This window comes from Lagenorhynchus albirostris, chromosome 21 (assembly GCF_949774975.1).
Source record: "Lagenorhynchus albirostris chromosome 21, mLagAlb1.1, whole genome shotgun sequence".
NCBI lineage: Eukaryota > Metazoa > Chordata > Mammalia > Artiodactyla > Delphinidae > Lagenorhynchus > Lagenorhynchus albirostris.
Window position 1 is genome coordinate 28,473,626 of NC_083115.1, and position 19,067 is coordinate 28,492,692.

The 19,067-nt window shown below is 44.9% G+C and overlaps 1 protein-coding gene across 1 annotated transcript in view; it reads left to right on the forward strand.

Moving 5' to 3' along the window:
* The window catches only part of MCPH1 (microcephalin 1), a 226,189-nt gene that overhangs the window by 54,378 nt on the left and 152,744 nt on the right, over positions 1-19,067 (forward strand). Inside the window, exon 10 of the mRNA XM_060136231.1 lies at positions 17,918-17,957. Coding sequence (XP_059992214.1) covers positions 17,918-17,935 — 18 coding nt within the window. The 3' untranslated portion in view covers positions 17,936-17,957. The remainder of the gene's footprint in view (positions 1-17,917; positions 17,958-19,067) is intronic.

A 19,067-nucleotide genomic window follows, 5' to 3' on the forward strand; every position in this document is an offset into this window, starting at 1 on the left:
CTGGGCCAGAACGGCACCTCAGGGCATGGGGGGGAGGGAGAGCTGGGGTGCATTTTTGAGAAGCCCCCCACATGGTTCAGACGTGACGATCATCCCCCCAGGTGAGAACCTGTGTTGCAGGGTTAGATGGAGCCTCGTCTCTTTAGGTCTCTAGCGTGAAATCAACCCCCGTCGCCTTACCCGGAGGCAGACAGTGTGCGTTTCCCGGTCCCGGATCCCTGCTCTGGTGATTTGCTTCCCTCTCTCTTCTCATACCATTACAACTGCCTGAAAATACCCGGGCTCTCCTAGGAGACCTGCGTGAGGTGTACGTAACGTGCTCACTGTCGCTGCTCATCGTGGCCGTTCCTCAAGCACCGAGACCTCTTCCAGAAAGAGCTTTCCATCTCGCCATCGCGCGGAGGTGCTGCAGAGAACTCCCAGCGAGCCCTTGTTCAGAGGGCAGTAGGTTTGGAATCACAGCTTGTCCGGGTCGGGCTTCTCCAAAGAAGGAAGCTTGCAGCCGAGAGAAGGCAGAAGGGAGGCCACAGGGGCATGAGAAGATACGCTGGGCCGTGGGGCGGCCGTGGGGGCTCGAGCGCAGGTCCAGCCTGGGTGGGTGGGCTGTCCGGGGCAGGGGCCAGGAGGGCTGGGGAGACGGAAGCCTCCGGAATAAAGAAGTCGGGTGTCTGAGCCACGTTTCGTGTTCTTTTCCCCGGTGTCTCCTCTCCTCGGAAAGGTCCCTGAATGAGCCCTTCACAGCCCTGCTGGAGACTCCGCTGTTTCGTCAGTGTGCTTTACAGTCTGCAGTAATTCCAGGACTTGTCTCTTTGCCATGAGATAGTGTGCTTGGCTGCAAGCTTATAATCTGGTGGGCCGCTTTGTTTTTAAGTTTAACTTTCAAGTTGAAATAGCAGTGACTCATCCACATGACAGGTGATATTTATTTTGTTTCTTGACAGTTCCGCGCGAGCATGTTGTTACTACTCAGGGGAATTGGCACACTTCCTGGAGGATGACACCCTCTGTAACTTCCACGTAAATAACTCCATTGTTCAGACACCTCCTGCCCTCCACCGATGGGGCCTGTCTCCTGGGGGGGGCCTTGAAGACAGATAATTAGAGAGATGAGCTGGCAGAGACTGCAGGCACCCTAGATTTCGAGCACGGGTGTTTCAAGGATCCGCCATCCCTTCGATGAACCGTTTCTGGCAGAGCGCGCCCAAAGCTGGCAGTGGGGGCGCGGGAGTGTGTTGGTTATGCCAGGTGTCGCGCCCGCCCCCAGATGTGGCTCCGAAGCCCTGGGAACCCGCGGCCTCTCGGTGGTGTAGCAACTGCTTTTGGCTTTGTTAGCGTGTTGTTTTTTTCTTGTTGTGTATGAGAAGAAAATATTTATAGAGAAAACATTCAAAGAGCATCTTCAAGCGGCAGCACCTTTTCTTTACTGTATTTTCCGCGGCCCGTGGCTGCCATTGTGCATGTTCTAAGGTGTGTGCTTCAGAAACCCTCAGGTGTGTCCCGTACGGGAGGTGCTTGGTGTGAGAGCCGCTGGGCTGGCGCTGAGGCCATTCACCTGAGCGCCCGCAGTCATCTTGGGCCACGTCAAGGTAGGGGCCAGGGTAGAGCCCCCCACCCCCTGCGGAGGTCACGAGGCCGAGAGAGGAAACTGCCAGAAATCCTGTTACCATCTGCCAGTGGGCATTGGGCAGGCTGGGCCAATTTGAGAGGCACCTTCCAAATGTGAACAGTCACAGCTGCCGGTTCCTAAGGTCTAGCTTGCTAAGTAGGACCTTTGGGGGATGTTAGCCAAGCGATAGTAAACCACAGTAACCTAGCTTAGAAATATCAAATTCATCTCTGTAAAATATGCAAAACCTATGGGGGCTTCCCTGGAGGTCCAGCGGTTAAGACTTCGCCTTCCAATGCAGGGGGTGCCGGTCCCATTCCCGGTCGGGGAGCTGAGATCCCACCTGCCTGGCGGCCAAAAACCCGAAAACATACAACGGGAGCGACATTGTAACAAAGTCAATAAAGACTTCAAAACGGGTCCACGTCCAAAATAATCTTTAAAAACATAAGCAAAACAGTAACTTGCCGAAGTAGCAAGCGTGAAACTTTAAAAAACCCATCAGAACGGCTTCTTTGGGAGTAAAGGAACTGAAGAGAAGGAAGAGAAAGACACGGGTGCACTCGGGTCCACCTCGGCCCCTGCCGCCCTCCCCGTGTAAATACTCATTCTTCACCGACAGCCGCGGCGCGGACCGTTCCTGCCTGCGAGTGGATTCCAGGTCCCCGGCCCCGCCCGGCTCCCCGGCTCACACCGGCTCTCTTCTCAGACCGCCCGTCCACGCTAACCGTGGTCGCTCTGCTTCTCGTAGCAGCAGCTGGTTTGGGAATATGACTCACTTCGGCCCAATGAGATGCGAAGGGAAGTCTTGCTGGGAGGTTTCTGGAAAAAAGCCTCCTCTCACTTGAGCCAGCCCTGGGAAGAAAGCCCTCCGAGCTTTGTTATGGCTGGACGCGCCCGGGGGAAGGAACCGCGCAGCCCGAGGACCGGGCCAAAGAGCGGGCCCCGGGGAGGAGGCAGGAGGGGGCCCTCCGATCTCACGGCTTCTTCCCACTGACGTCAGAGGGATGTTGCGACAAGGGACCCAGCGCTGCGTCTGTGATGTTGCTAGGCTACGCCAGGACGCACACATACGGAGACGCAGTGCTGCACCCATGTGTCCACAGAGCTGGAGCTCACTTTAAACGTGGGTGGTTTTCCCAAGCAGGCTTTTCATGTCTGCTCTGGAGGAGCGGCGCTGGCCTCTCCAATCACAAGATATTTATTACTTCTTTCCTTAAGTCTCTTCAACTCTCTTGACTCGGGTTCAAAGTTATTGCTTTCCAAATAATACTTAAGAATATGAATTATTGGATATTAGCAGTTAAAAAAAGAAATAAAAACAGCATTATTCAGATGGAAAGGAGTTAAATGGAAGAATGACAGATGAAACCACAACTCAAAATCAATGAGGCATTATTATAGACTGTTAGAAAATAAAATAGGACGCATTTCAAATAGATTTTGTCATATGCTTTTGTGGCTTTTGGATATGAGTTCAGATTTAGTTCACCTGTCAGTGGTGAGTCGGTGTAGCGTACAATGGCTGTGAAACGGGGCAGCCTGGCCTGGAGGGGTCCTTACTCTGGTCTTCATCATCAGTGACTTTAGTTTCAAAAACTGCCCCTTTTGAACTTACGCTATCTTATTTTTCTGCAGAAATGTCTTCTGCTCTTCACTTCTGAATAAATTCACGAGTTAAAATCCAATTCTGTTCATTTTAAAAAAGGCTCTGAAATCTTTCTCAGCATTGATCAGATTGCAGCTTTTTTCTTTGCTTCTGGTATTTTTTACCATGTCCCTCCAGCTCCTCAGGTGAAGTTTGAACACAAAGGTGGGGCAAAAGATGGGAAACTAGGAATCAAAAACTGCGCAGGAGGGTGCGGCTGTGGTGGGAGCCCAAAGCACCAGGGCCGGAGGGGAGAGGGGTGTGTCTTTTTGTCTTTTCTTTCTTTCTTTTTCTTTCTTTCTTTCTTTTTCTTTCCTTCTTTCCTTTCTTTTTTCCTCTTCTTTCCTCTTCTTTTCTTTCTTTCTTTCCTTTCTCTTTCTTTCTTTCTTTCTTTCTTTCTTTCTTTCTTTCTTTCTTTCTTTCTTTCTTTCTTTCTATTTTTATATTGGAGCATAGTTCATTAGCAGTGTTATGTTAGTTTCAGGTGTACAGCAAAGTGTGTCTTTGTCTCAAAGTAAAAGGTCTAGCCTGGACATCCCATGAAATTGCATATTTTCCCCCAAATCTACCCCTCTTGTTTCCTAAGGGCCAGACTTGGTGAGTTTAGGGTATATTGAGAGTATATGGTGAAGGAACTTATGCCCTTCACTGGACCTGAGCAATGAGAGCAAGTTTCTTTCAAAGGCCACATGGCAGGGGTCGATCCCTGAAGCCAGTCCTTGTCTGCCTACTGGTGACGGGCAGGGGATGAGAGCCAGGCTCAGGCCAGCCATCTGCCCCTGCCCTCCTGGACACTCTGCATGTCCCTTCTCCCTCCACGCGCCCCATGGACTCAGATTCGCACGTCATGCGGCGGGTTGTCATTTGTTCGGGTGGGTGGTCCCAGGCTGAGCCTGCGTGAGCCCCTTGGAGCTGCCCTCTCCCCAGCCCCTTTCCCCTTCGCGCTCTCCCTTCCCTTCTAGAACACTAAGGTGACCTGGGCTCCTGCTTCCTTTCCTTGCTCTCGCACCGTTTCTCCATGAAACTGGTTCCCTTGAGTGGAAAATGGATTGCATAAAAACAAGACGGGGCGCTCTCGGTGTCTTGGTCTGCTCAGGCTGCTGTAATGGAATTCCACAGACTGGATGGTTTATAAACAACACTTCTGGAGGCTGAAGTCCAAGATCAAGGCCCAGCCTTGGGTCCTCATACAACAGAAAGGACGAGGCAGCTCTCAGGGGTCCCTTTAATAAGAGCATTAATCCCACTCATGAGGGCTTCACCCTCAGAAACTAATCACCTCCCAAAGGCCCCACCTCCTAACACCATCACCTTGGGGTTAGGATTCCAACATAGGAACTTGGGGGGCACAGACATTCCGTCCACAACAGTGTGCTCCTTGATATTAGGGCTTCATTGCCTCTAGTCCCCCATACGTTCAGGGCCAGGAGATGGGTAGACGCGTAGACCCCTGGGAGTTTCAGTGTTAGATGTTAAGTTTGTTAGATAAAGATCTTAATAAGTGAGGTGATATATGTGTATTTTTTAAACAGATTGGGTATTGATGCATAGCTCACATATACATTTTCTTTATGCTTGTTTTTTGTACTATAAACATTCATCTTTATCCAACATATGAGTATTCAAAACTGATACTGACGCTTTACTGATCAGTTCTATTATTGCATTGTTCGAGAACATTTAGAGAGGTATTACCTTTTTTAGAAAAATACTCTGAATATTAAAAGTCTCTATAATTCTCTGGAAAAAAAGATATAAGGAAGGGACAATTAAGTTACAAATAGATTCACATAAGAACGTTAAAGATTTCTGCCCCGACGTCCTGCAGTGAACCCAGCTTCAGAGCGTAGACTTTATCAACAAATTAAAAAGGGGGGGAGGGATATCAACAATATGAAGGACACATCTAGTGAGCTGCTTATTTTAAAAAGCTGAGATCTCGGGCTTCCCTGGTGGCGCAGTGGTTGAGAGTCTGCCTGCCGATGCAGGGGACACAGGTTTGTGCGCCGGTCCGGGAAATTACCACATGCCGTGGAGCGGCTGGGCCCATGAGCCATGGCCGCTGAGCCTGCGCGTCCGGAGCCTGTGCTCCGCGACGGGAGAGGCCACAACAGTGAGAGGCCCAAAGCTGGGATCTCTTGTATCCATGGATTGAGTCTTTCTGAAGACACTTAAATGATGTAGCTGCCAGGGATCTAGATAATAGAATATCCTCAGGATGTGATTTGAAGACTTTCTAGAATTTGTTTTGTTCTATTTGATTTGCTCATTTTTACTTTTCTCTATAGTCAAAATTTATGCAAACATGTTATTCTGGCAGCGCCCCTGTATCTAGATGGGCTTATATTAGTAGTGAACGACATCAATAATTTCGGCAAATGTGTGGATTATCTCTTCACTCCTTTTTTTAGGAGAAGCATGTCTACTGTTTACTTATGAAATGGTACCTAAAGCCAAAATATTTCAAAGAATGTTTTATTTTTAAAGTTTCTTTTTTATCACTAATAAAACAAGTACGTTTGTTTAATTTGACCTCCCTTTGATCTTATTAAAACAGAATCAACTAGGTTATTTCCCAAATATTCATCTTCAACACCCCCCCCTCCACTCACCACTTTAGAACTTCCAGAAAATGCTTTTGCTAAAATTAAGTACAGCGTTTCATATTTGTGAGTTGTTCCTCACTGGTTAGTGGATTATTTCACATGATTACCTCTCAGTGTTTGCTTTGATTACCTTTTGTTACTGCATAGCTGTATTTGGACAAGTGTTTTCCTTTTAAGGGACAGGGTGCTTGTTTTCGTTTTTCACGAACAAACAACAATGTTAAAAACATAAAAGGGTTGTTTTTCTTCTTTGTAATGGACATTCTATAATAGAAACCCTGAAATGCTTAGCCGTGCTTAACCGTGAGTAGATGTGAGCAGAGTAAGAGTGGGAAGGTTACATTTTATATTAATATACTGCAAATGATAAGATAAAGGTTTCCACTTTTCTTGAGGTCGTCCATATAATACAGTTTCATTGTATTTTTTTCATTGGTGAGGTCTTCATGCTTATAACCAAAATGTTAAGATATATGCATTATGCTTCTGTTTCTTCTCATGTCTGATGAATGCAACTAAACCCATGGATAACCCATGAATACAAGTAAACTTCCTGGACATCCAAGCCATGTCCCACTAGTGGCAGTGCTGGAAGACATCAGAGGTTGCACCTTGAATTGTCTGGTGGTTTTGTTAACTTACCGTCATAAGCTATAGCAGATGATGAAAGAGTTCTTATGTCGTCTCAAAAATAAGGAGAAAATCGGTGGTACCTCCCACAAGACATATAAACTGAGGGGTATCATTTCCACCGTCCTATTAAGAACTAGGAAAAGTCTTCCCTCTGTGAACTCATACCATTTCCAAGTGATTTGTCTTATTCTGAATGTTGGTCTCCCAAGTGACATCTTGGCGCATCCGTACAGACTACTCTCAGATTCCCAAAGGAGCCATTTTCTGTCCCATCCATTTCCTTGTGTACTTATCCTCCTGTCTAGGCCATCCTGTCCTACCCCACCTGCCAAACTCCTTCTCCCCCTCCAAGCCTTAGCGTGGTCACATTTTCCTTCAGGATTTCCTGACCACTTTCCCCCTTCAGGCAGACAGTTTTCTTCCCTTTGTACTCTCAACTATACGAATATCTGATGATACCTGTAATTTGACTGGATTATAATTTATATCAAAAAGCTTGTCACCCTCTTAAGGGCGGGAATCATTGTTCTTTGTATCTCTGGTGTCTGGTTTTGTGCTTGATAGATTATTCTGGCTTATTATTTATTGACTAAATGAATATTTGGTATCTGACTATATTCCTTCTTAAGGATAGGATCATTCTGTTTCCATTAATTATTCAAGGATTTCCTCATGTTTTCATGGGTTTATGTTCAAAACTGACCAAAGAGGACAAACTTGACATTTGAAATTAAAACACTTCAGTAGAAGAGCTAATGAGACAATTGCGTCTTGGGTATTCACAGCCTTTCTCAGAACTCTGTTCCCAGGCAGTTAAAACGAAAGTGTAGCAGTTGTGAGAGACAAAATGCACCGGAAATTAGGGAGCTGGTTGTATTCAGACTGCCATTCTTTAATGGGGAACACTCAAGGGAAGGAGAGGGCTGGGGTCTCACAGAGCTGGGTAAACAAGGGCGTCGCTAGGGGTCTTCGGGAACAAAGACAAGAATGAAGATGGTCTCATCTGAGTCAGTGGAGGAAGAGAGGTGGTGCAGGTCGTGGAGAGCAGAGTGGTCCTTTGGGGTTAGCCTTTTCAGACACGAGGGTGGTGTGTTTCTAGCCAGCACTATTTCCCAGGAGCTCAGGGCTCGGGTTCCACGTTCTCAGTCCCAGAGCAAAGGATGTGGTTCCTCAGCAAAGAACTTGGAAGTGATCGTAAACCTTCTGAGTGAGGCAAAGCTGGGTCTCATGGTCTCCAGGGGATTCCTGCTGGTGTTGGTTCCCTCTGTTGATGGCAAATGTTGGTTGCTTTAGGGTCCTGGATAGCAGACGTTGTAAAAGAGGGATTCCTAAAGTGAAAAGGAGCAAAACAAATTGATGTAGAAGGTTGTATTATAGTGAAGACTCAGGAGCTGAGCCCCGAGGGGCCTGCTCTAGGGGGTCTCAGGGTTGCTGGAGGAGCATCTGTTGGTTTTGCAGGACAGCTTGTCAAGTGTCCTGAGGGTCTCGAGCGAGGCTGCCCACAGGCGCGGTTACCTCTCGCACAAAGGCATGTGCCGGACCATCCTGTGGCCTGTCCAGAGAGGACCCTGCCCACCTGAGGTCACGTTGCTGGGCTGCAGTGCCCAGGGCTCCTTCAGGTCCTGGGGAGAAGCACCAGCTGCAGGATAACTGGAGTCCAGGTCGGGGCCTGGGCAGACTGGCGCCAGCTCCTGCTGGTGCCGAGACATTAGTTGGAGGGCCTGTAGCGGGATGGTGAAGGAAACCCCGAGAACTGGCTATTTGGGCAGGGGAACGGGATCTGGGCCAGTATGCAGGTAGGGCCAGAGGAAGAGGAAGTCAAGTAAATCTCCAGCAGATGAAACAGAGTTTTCACCTGTGTCAGGTTCCTGCAGTCTACACAGAGGTACAGAATAACTCAGCGAACACGGCTAGAATCTGAAGTCCTGGAATGGGGTGCTGTAAACAGCGCAGAGTTTCCCATAGAAACAAAATTTTTTCCTATAGTCCCTCCCCCAATAATCAAAGAAAGATTATTTATGATCACAGAATAAGGCTGGTCTCATTAGCTGTGTTTACATAGGTGCAGTAAGAATGGGAATTTACCATCTAGACTTTAGGTTTGATTTGCAGGATGTTTTCCTAAGGAATCTTAGATTGTAACATTTAAAAGCCTCTTGGGGCAAGGAAGCCAAGCCAAGGGCTGCTTGTCAGATTTCACCTGCAGTGCCTGTAAATTTGGGTGAATTGCTTTCTTCTGAGGTCCCCACTGTGGCCTATCGTTCTTGGGCCTGCTGCAAAGTTACTCCCTTACTCTGAGATCCCAGTAAGCCAGGGACCAGGCTCGTCATAAATAAGCTACAAGGATATATTGTACAGCACAGGGAATATGGCCAATGTTTTATAATAACTTTAAGTGGAGTATAATCTATAAAAATTTTGAATCACTATTTTGTAACCTGAAACTAATATAATATTGTAGATCAACTATACCCCAATTTAAAAAAAAATAAGGAAATCAAAACAAATTTTTTTAAAGAATACTTTTTTTAGCACTGTTTAAAATACTGAGAGTTCAATTTCCTTAACATTTGAGAACTTTAGGAATATTCAGTTTATAGGCAACTTATTTCTAAGTCAAGAGCTTCTTTAAGAGATTTTATAATCTCAGTTGGTAACATCTCAGGATGCTTTTCTCAGGATGAGGGAGAATGGCCTTTCTGAATTATAGGCACGTGCGCGCGCGCGCACGCACACACACACACACACACACACACAGAGCTTGTAATTTCAATTTTAAAATTTCACTCATAGCTCAAAATTTCTCTAATGGCATAAACACAGAAATACAAAATTCAGTCCAGATATCTCCTTCCTCGTGGCATGAAATTCTTAACAGTTTTGAGCTGAAAGTAGAAAAATAAACAGAAAAAACTAAGAAGGCAGATTCTCTGTCATCTATCAGGCAACAAAGACAAGATCTCCGTGAACCATCAACCAGTTTATGGTGATCAGACCATGAAACCAGAAGAAGCTGGCACCAGAGTGAACACTCAGAAAGAATAAAAATCAAATTCTTACCACGGTATCAATGGACAAGAATCTGGACTTCAGGACAGGATCTGGACTTAACACTGGGACCCTGGGTAAACACTCAGGAAAGGTGCACAAGGACACCTTCAGCCCTGGTTACCTGGGTGGGGAGACGGAGCCAGTCCCTTCCAAGTCACAGCACCAGAGCCATGAAAATGGGAATGCACAAGACAATGAAGATCATTCTATTCAGACTCATGTAATAGGGAGCATGTTCACCAATGAAGAACATTGCAAAGAAAAGGCAGGGGGCCTGGGGCTCTACAGAGACAGGTAAACCAGGGGGTCATCAGCAAGTCTCATGGGAATCGTGGGGAGGATGGAGGAGGGCTTTTCTGAATCACTGAGGAAGAGTGTTGGTGGGTCCTGTCTCGGAGTAAGGAGAGTGCAGTGTGGTCCTTTCAATTATGCTTTTTTAAGAACACAACAGGGTGGGAAGAGCTCTTTACCAGTGTTCTAGGTTCTGGGGCACAGGGATCAGATAAAGTTCAAGTTTGTTATGGAGAATCAACTTTGAATAGCCCGGGAATGAATAGCCTGGGAATAGCCTGGGAATCTTACAGGACAGGTAGATCCAGATCTCAGTCTTAAAGAACTATTTAATTTTTCAACACTGAATATGGTTGGTTCTAATAAATGTTAGCTGGTCTTTCTTGGTCTTTTCCAATAATTTTAAATAAGATATACTTTTATTAGATTTGTATGCTATGAATATCACCTTACATACAGATTTCATGGCTGGGGTGGAGGAGGGTCAGGTTATCATCATTAACAGAGAAAAAAGTGGCTGAACTTTCTCCCCATTTTTATTACCTTCATTGAAATGTGACATGTAGCAAAGGTTACATAGATCAAGGACTAACTTAAGAAGTGGCTTGGGATTTCCCTGGGGGCACAGCGGTTAAGAATCCGCCTGCCAATGCAGGGGACATGGGTCCAGGAAGATCCCACATGCCGTGGATCAACTAAGCCCGTGCGCCACAACTACTGAGCCTGCACTCTAGAGCCCACGAGCCATAACTACTGAAGCCTGCGCGCCTAGAGCCTGTGCTCTGCAACAAGAGAAGCCACCTCAATGAGAAGCCCACGCATCGCAACGAAGACCCAATGCAGCCAAAAATAAATAAATAAATTTATTATTTAAAAAACGAAATGGCTTGTATTCTCATGAAATTACACACTGTGAAGGTTATAATTTGCAAAACTGCTAGGATTAATATTTGCTCTCAACACAATTATTAATCACGTAGCACCCTAGGGGTAATTCATTGTCTCGTTTCTTAGATGAGGCATGTGAGGTAAGGAAAGGCCAAGTGGCCTGTCAAATACGAAATTGCTAACAAGTGAGCTGCAAAAAGTTGTCCTGAATTAGTCTTATTCTGGGTCTACTAGCATCTGATTGTATTTCTTATGCTTCATATATTCTTTTTGTATAATTGACTGTTATAAGGTATTTTCCAGTAGTGATAGCATTCTAAGAGGAGGAAAAATACCTTGACTTTTGTGTATAGAAATTTTATTCCACTCAACAGAGCATGCTGAATGCTTGCTACACTTCAAGTACTATAAGGGATAATGTGATACTTGACCTTTTGAGTTGTTTTTGCAATAGTTGTCATGCCTTGCCAGTTAACAAAATATTCACCTGAATAATAGTTTAAACTTTTTTCTTATAAAAATTTTCAAACAGAAATAAAGGGATAGATTGTACACTTGTTATCGAACCAAACTTGGGTCCACTCACCCACCACGTAGCAAAGCCAATTTACTGACACTAGGCTGTGGTGAGGGAAAGTCCAGCACCTGTTGCAGGGCCCAGCAAAGAGAACATGCTCGGAGGACCCGAGCTCCCCGATGGCTTTCAGAGAAGGGCTTTTAAAGGCAGCATTTGGGAGGAGGGCTGCAGGATGCATGACCTTCTTTTGATTGGTTGGTGGTGAGGTAACAGGGTGGTAGTTTAGGAGTCTTAATCACCAGCCTTCTGGTTCCAGCCAGTCTGGGGTCTAAGTGCTTGTGCTCAGCAAGTGGTCACCATCCTCCACCTGGGTGGAGGTGGGAGGGGTCTTAGTTCTTGCAGAACAGCTCAAAGATACGTGTCAGGTTATTGTGTGTATCCCTCGAGGAGGAACTAGGACCCAGTTTTATTGTTTCTTGACTGATTTTCCTTTGTTTCTGCATTCCCTCACTTCTGTAATGAATAACTGCTGGAGTCTGCTCTTTGGAGCTCAGGGAAGGCCTAGGAGACTAAAGCCTTTCTCTACAAACAGGAAACAGGGGACACACAGAGGGGATTTTGTATGCAGGAGGGTCCTGCAGGGTCCTGCTCAGTTTCCGTTGTTTCCACTGATAGAGAATAATTTAGCTATTAATGAAACGAAACAAACAAAAAACTATTAGAGAGGACAATTAAAATAGAAAAACAGAGAGTCAGCAATGTTCTATTGCCACTGAATTCACCTCTGGAGCCGGTGAAAGGTGTGCCTGGATGTAAGCTGCCCATGGAGTGTCCTCCACTGGTGATGACGTTTATTGACCTCTTCAGATAAATCTGCTGGGCGTCTCAGTGGGAGACCTTCAAGACCGTTAAAAGATAAGTTTTTCTAAAGGCACATCCTAACTCTCTTAATATCAAAGTGAATGCATTACTTAACTCATTGATTGGTGATGGAACCAGAAAGCTGTTTTGTCCTGTTCAGAGGAGAATCCACAGAGCAGACGCATTGATGGACCACAGGAGTTCTGAAATAGCCTTGTTAACACATCCAGAGCTGGCTTTTTTCCCCAAAAGTCAGTTAAACTTCCTTGGGACAGACTTTGCATTTCTATAGATAAGAATTACTTGCATTACTTTCAGTTTTCTACAATAAACAGAGTTGTAAAGTAGCTCAAAAACAACGAAAGGCATAAACCCCATAGAATCAGGTAACCCTGAAGGGTAAGTGTGACAAACAGTGCACAGTTTTCCACTGAAGACACCCGACAATCTTTTGTTCCATTTAAAAGTATTTCTCATTTTTTTCCTCCAACCTTGCTTCTACAACCAACTCTCTTTCTTTTTTTTTTCTTTCTTTTTCTTTTTTTTTCTGACCGTGCCACTAGGCTTGTGGGATTCCAGTTCCCCAACCAGGGATCAAACCCGGGCCCTTGGCAGTGAGTGTGTGGAGTCCCAACCACTAGACTGCCAGGGAATTCCCAACTCTTTCTTACATTGACTTTATCATATATCTATCCATTTCTCCATCAACCATCTTATTTTATTGTTCATTTCTAATATCAGTCAGTACATGTCATTTTTTAAGGAGCTTCCTTGATTAATCAAGAGAATTATACTGGATATACTTTCCAGTTTCTAATTTATAAGATCAGATAAGGGGCTTCCCTGGTGGCATAGTGGTTAAGAATCCGCCTGCCAATGCAGGGGACATGGGCTTGAGCCCTGGTCCGGGAAGATCCCACATGCCGCAGAGCAACTAAGTCTGTGCGTCACAACTACTGAGCCTGCACTCTAGAGCCCGCGAGACACAACTACTGAGCCCATGTGCCACAACTACTGAAGCCTGCGTGCCTAGAGCCCGTGCTCCGCGAGAAGAGAAGCCACCGCGATGAGAAGCCGATGCACCGCAACGAAGAGTAGCCCCCGCTCGTCACAACTAGAGAAAGCCCACGTGCTGTGCAGCACCAAAGACCCAATGCAGCCAAAAATAAGTAAATAAAATAAATAAATTAAAAAATAAGATCAGATAAGCAGATACATTTACTCTTGTAAAGGGCCTTGTACTCAGAGTGAGATGTGACGCCATTGGAGTGAAATGATCTAATTTAAGTCTAAATAGTACGACTCTGGCTTCTATGTTGAGTATTGAAATTGGAGGCTCAGGATTTTAGCAAGGAGATGATCTAAGGGGCTTTGACAGTAACATCACTTCATCCGTGTGAGACATGGGATGTTAGGGGTGGAGGTGATGAGAAGCGGTCAGACTTTGGATACATTTGGAAGGTTGAGTTGATAGGATGTGTCAATGGATTGTACACGAAATTAATAAACAGAAACCCCATGACACCCTGCAATGATAGCAGAGCCCAGCAGGAAGAAGAGGGACTCCTTTTCTTTCCTGGCAGGGACTCAGCCAGGGACAAGCCATGGACTCTGTTGAGATAGCCCTCCCAATTCCGCTTTCCCTCTATAAAAGCCATTCTCCCTTGTTTGCCCCGAGGGGACTTGCACGTGACCCGCTGTGGTTGCCCACGTGGAATTGCAATTTTCTGCTGATCCTGAATAAACCCCTCTTTGCTGGAGAAATATCTGGCAGCCTTCTTGTTTCAGGTCACAGTTGGATGTGTGGGGCATGAGAAAAAATTAGAGAGTCAAAAATGATGAAAATGCTTTTGACCTGAGCAAGTACAGAATTGCCATTAACAAATGAAGCTGTGGAAGAAATAGGTTTGGGAGAGCAGATCAGTAGTTTAGTTGTTTTCTTTTATCATGGTAAAATATATGTAAGAAAAATTTGCCATTTTAACCATGTTCAAGCGTTCAGTTTTGTGGCAGTGTTCAATGTTGTACAACTATCGCTGCTATTTCCAAAACAGTTTCCTCAATCCAAACTAAAACTCTGTACTCATTAAGCAATAACTCCGGGTTCCCACCCCACCCCCAGACCCTGGTCGCTTCTGATCTACTTCCTGTCTCCATGAACTTACTTATTCTAGATATTTTAGAAGTAGAATTACACAATATTTGTCCTTTTTTTTTTTTTTTTTTTTTTTTTTTTTGCGGTACGCGGGCCTCTCACTGTCGTGGCCTCTCCCGCTGCGGAGCACAGGCTCCGGACGCGCAGGCCCAGCGGCCATGGCTCACGGGCCCAGCCGCTCCGCGGCATGTGGGATCCTCCCGGACTGGGGCACGAACCCGTGTCCCCCGCATCGGCAGGCGGACTCCCAACCACCGCGCCACCAGGGAAGCCCAATATTTGTCCTTTTATGTCTGGCTTTTTTCTCTTAGGCGTAATGTTTTCAAGCGTCATCCATGTTGTATATATCAGAACTTCATTCGTTTTTATGGCTGAATAATATTTCATTGTATGTATGTGCCAAATTTAGTTTATCCATTTACCTCTTGATGGACACTTGGGTTGTTTTCACCTTTTAGCTCCTGTGAGTAATGCTCTTGTGAAAATTCACATACAAGTATATGAGTCCTTGTTTTCAATTCTTTTTGATGTATTCCAGGAGTAAATGTGCTGGTCGTATCGTAATTCTGTGTTTAACTTTTTGAGGAACCACCAAATGTTTTCTACAGTGGCTGCGTCATTTTATATTCCAGCCTGCAGCTTATGAGGCTTCCAGCTTCACACCATCATCAACACTTGTTGTTTTGGGAGGTTTTCTTTTTTGGTTGTTGTTTTTGTTGTTGGAACCATCCTGGTAGCTAGAAAGTGGTATCCCATTAGGTTTAGGTTTGAATTTCCCTAATGACTACTGGTTTTCATGTGCTATGGGCCATTTGCTTATCTTCTTTGGAGAAATGTCTATTCAAGTTAAATTTGTATATAGTGTAAGGCAAAGATCCAGTTTTATTCTTCTGTATGTGGATATCTAGTTCTCTCAGCATCATTTGTCAGAGAGACTATTCGTTATCCATTAATAGTCTTGGCAACCTTGTAAAAAATCAGTTAACCATGGATGTGAGGGTTTATTTCCGGAGTTTCAATTCTATTTTCATTTCTATCCTTATGACAGTACCATACACTTTGAATACTGTAGTTTTGTAGTAAGTTTTGTTTGTATAGATTGATTTATTTTTATGTATTTTTGGCTGCGTTGGGTCTTCGTTGCTGCGTGCAGGCTCTCTCTATTTGCGGCGAGTGGGGGCTACTCTTCGTTGCGGTATGTGGGCTTCTTATTGCGGTGGCTCCTCTTGTTGCGGAGCACGGGCTGTAGGCGTTTGGGCTCAGTAGTTGTGGCTCGTGGGCTCTAGAGCGCAGGCTCAGTGGTTGTGGCACACAGGCTTAGTTGCTCTGCGGCATGTGGGATCTTTCCCCACCAGGGCTGGAACTCATGTCCCCTGCACTGGCAGGAGGATTCTTCAGCACTGTGCCACCAGGGAAGTCCCTGTAAGTAAGTTTTGAAATTAGAAAGTGTGAGACCTCCATCTTTGTGGTTCCCTTTCAAGATTGTTTTGACTACTTGGGTTTCCTTGGAATTCCATGTGAATTTTAGGATGGATTTTTCCATTTCTACAAAAATTGCCATTGGAATTTTTATAGAGATTATATTGAATCTGCTTTGGCAAGTATTGTCATCTAAATAATATTAAGTCTTCCAATTCATGAACACAGGCTGTCTTTCCATTTATTTAGGTCATCTTTAATTGTTTCAGCAATTTTCAAAAAAATTTTCAGTGTACAAGGCTTGCATCTTCTTTATTAAATTATTCCTAAGTATTTTATTCTTTTTGATGCTATACAAATGGAATTGGTTTCTTAGTTTCCTTTTCAGATTTGTCATGACTAATTATAGTAATACAACTAAGTTTTGTGCCTTTTTTTTGTTTCCTGCAACTTTCCTAAATTCGTTTGTTAGTTCTAACAGTTTTTCTGGATTCTTTAGAGTTTTCTGCATGTAAGATCTTCTCATCTGTGACCAGAGGTAGTTTTATTTCTTCTTTTCCCATTTGCATGGCTTTTCTTTCTTTTTCTTGCTTGATTGCCTGACTAGAGCAGTGGCTTGGGTTTGGGCATGTCACATTTGAGATCCTTATTGGCCCTCCTGACAGAGGAGTCAGATAGACAGTAGAGTCTTTGAGTCAGGGCACCAAGGAGTAGCTCTGAGCTGGAGATGTGGAACTGGGACTGCTCGGCGTGTTGCTGCTGTATAAAGCCCAGAGGTTGTGTGAGAGGCCACGTGGGGAGTGAGTGTAGGTAAAGAAGAGAAGCAGCCTGAGGTTCCGTCACGGAGACGAAGCCTAGTGATGCCCAAGTCAGGAGAACTTCCTCTTCCCCTTCCCCTTCATCCCTTTGCTCTAGAAATGAGTATTCCCCACGGATGAAACCTTACAGGCATCCTTGGATGGTTCCCCAGAAGAAAGTAAGTGCCCTGGAATGGCCTCCTTCTGGGTTTTACTTGGATGTGGCCACACCACTGGGCCTGTGTAGTCATTGTTCCAGGGTGACACTGAAGCCAGACTCGTACTCAGCGATGAGACTCCTCCGTGAAGGTTTTGTCTCCAGACTCAACCCAGGGAGCTGTGCGCATGTTCCGCTCGGCCCCGAAACAGAGGAGCGCGGACACAGGATGATCCAGAGGGTTACCTAGGGATAGGGCAGCGTCATCCATTGTTGGGTGGCTCGTGTGCCACTTGTGAGAGGGCTTCCTCTGAGTATCTTTTTCATTCGTCTTACCTCTTCCTCCACGCTCCCTCAATACACCCATGGGGCTCACAGGCCCTTCAGTCCCATCACGTGTCCCCAGGTCCTCTGGGTGTCTTTGGTTCCTCCTCATTCATGCACAGGACCATTCAGGGCACCGATGCGTGTGCCGTGGTGGGTTCGTGGTTATACCAAGCAGCTGGATGCATTCGAAGTACATCGTATGAGCTGAAAGAGTGTATGAATAATGTGTGTTCACATTTGTTTTTTAAATAAACAGAACATTTGGCTTAATATATACCAAATTATTGATATTAAATGATTGTCATTTCTGGCTGGTGGAACTAGGGGGGGAATTTATATATCTAATTACATATTTTTAAAGCATTTAATTCTTTGCCATCAGCATGCATTTCTTATATAAGTAAAAAGTACGTTTAAACTTTTATTTTTAAAAATTTACATTTCCAGTTAATAGGAGATGCCAACACATAAATAAGCAGTCCCATTATCTGTGCTTTTGTGTGGAAGGAGTTAAAGAATTTGCTTGACTCAGGTACACACATTACTGTGTACCTATGTCCAAGACAAGAAAATGGTTGCCTAGAAGCCTCAGGAAAAATGGTTTCTAAGCCTGCAAGAAAAATGCCTTTCTTACCCTCTCCTTCCTTGGAAGTTTATTCACAGTTGGGCACTTGTGGAGGTCTGCTAGCCAATTGGTAGAACGAACTTCAGGAGGGAAACTTTTTTTCTCTTCCACCTCACGTCCTGGATTATTTTGGGTTGGTTTGGGGATAGTGTCTGAGTTTCTATCTCTTGGGCTGTTTTTTTTCCAGGAATATAAAGTTTTTTTCCTTTGATATATGCTTAAATGTTTACTTTTAAGTGATGTAACTTTTCAGAAAACATATTAAAGTTTATTTCTGTGGGAAAAATATTTTTTATATTTTTGACTGTTTTTTGTTCCTTCTCTTTTGACATCTCTAGCCAACAAGAACATTAGTCATGACAAGCATGCCATCTGAGTAAGTACTCATTGTTTTGATAACTTTCTACTCAATATAAAATTTTAGAGTTTTTGTTCATATACTGTGCTGCTGTGCTCTTGGGCAGCTCATACCTCTGTGCTGTATTGCTGTTACTCTATATAATTAGTATTGGAGTTAGAAGATCACTGGAAATAAAAGAGTTAAATGACTGTGAACAGTTCAGCACTGAAGACCTCTTGAGTGGTTTGGATAGCATTTAGAGGCGTTATAGTATTTGCTGTTCCTCTTGTTGTCTCGTACCTATTGGCTCTGCATGTCCACCATCCCCACCCCATGAAGGCCCCGTAAGTGGAGCCTCACTGGTGGAAGCATTTCCCTTAAAGGTCTTAAAGAAACGCTTTGGTGGTAAGCTTTCTGCCGCTGCATTAAAGCAGCTGTGTGCACATCTTGTGGGAGAGCTCACAGCTTGCTGGCGTGCTCTTATCACCATCCTTAAACTTTTAGCACGATATAGCACATCCAACAAAAATACAGTGCCATATTCTTTGCAACAGATTTTTGAATTCTTGTTCAAATGGGAAAACTGTGTTTTTTATATCTATCCGAGGTTTTAGGGCTTTAAGACATTTATCAAAACATTGGGGCATCTCAGTGAAAAACAGGCTGCAGAAAGAGTGCATGCTTCCAACACTTTCTGTAGTGGGATCCCTTTCCACCTGTGGCATGAAGTTAAAAGGGCTGGTTGTTCAAACCACATTATCTGGTGAAAAAGGAGCACACTCACAATTTCTGTTAATGTCTTGTGAAATATATTGGTCATCCTAAATAGTCCAGTACAGAAATGAATATTGAATACAGGTCTAGCATTTTTTTTTTTTTTTTTTTTTTTTTTGCGGTACGCAGGCCTCTCACTGCTGTGGCCTCTCCCGTTGCGGAGCACAGGCTCCGGATGCACAGGCTCAGTGGCCGTGGCTCACGGGCCCAGCAGCTCTGCGGCATGTGGGATCTTCCCAGACCCGAGCACGAACCCGCGTCCCCTGCATCGGCAGGCGGACTCTCAACCACTGCGCCACCAGGGAAGCCCTGGGTCTAGCATTTTTAAAAGTCTATATTTTTGCCCCAAATTAAAAACAGTGATAACTAGTT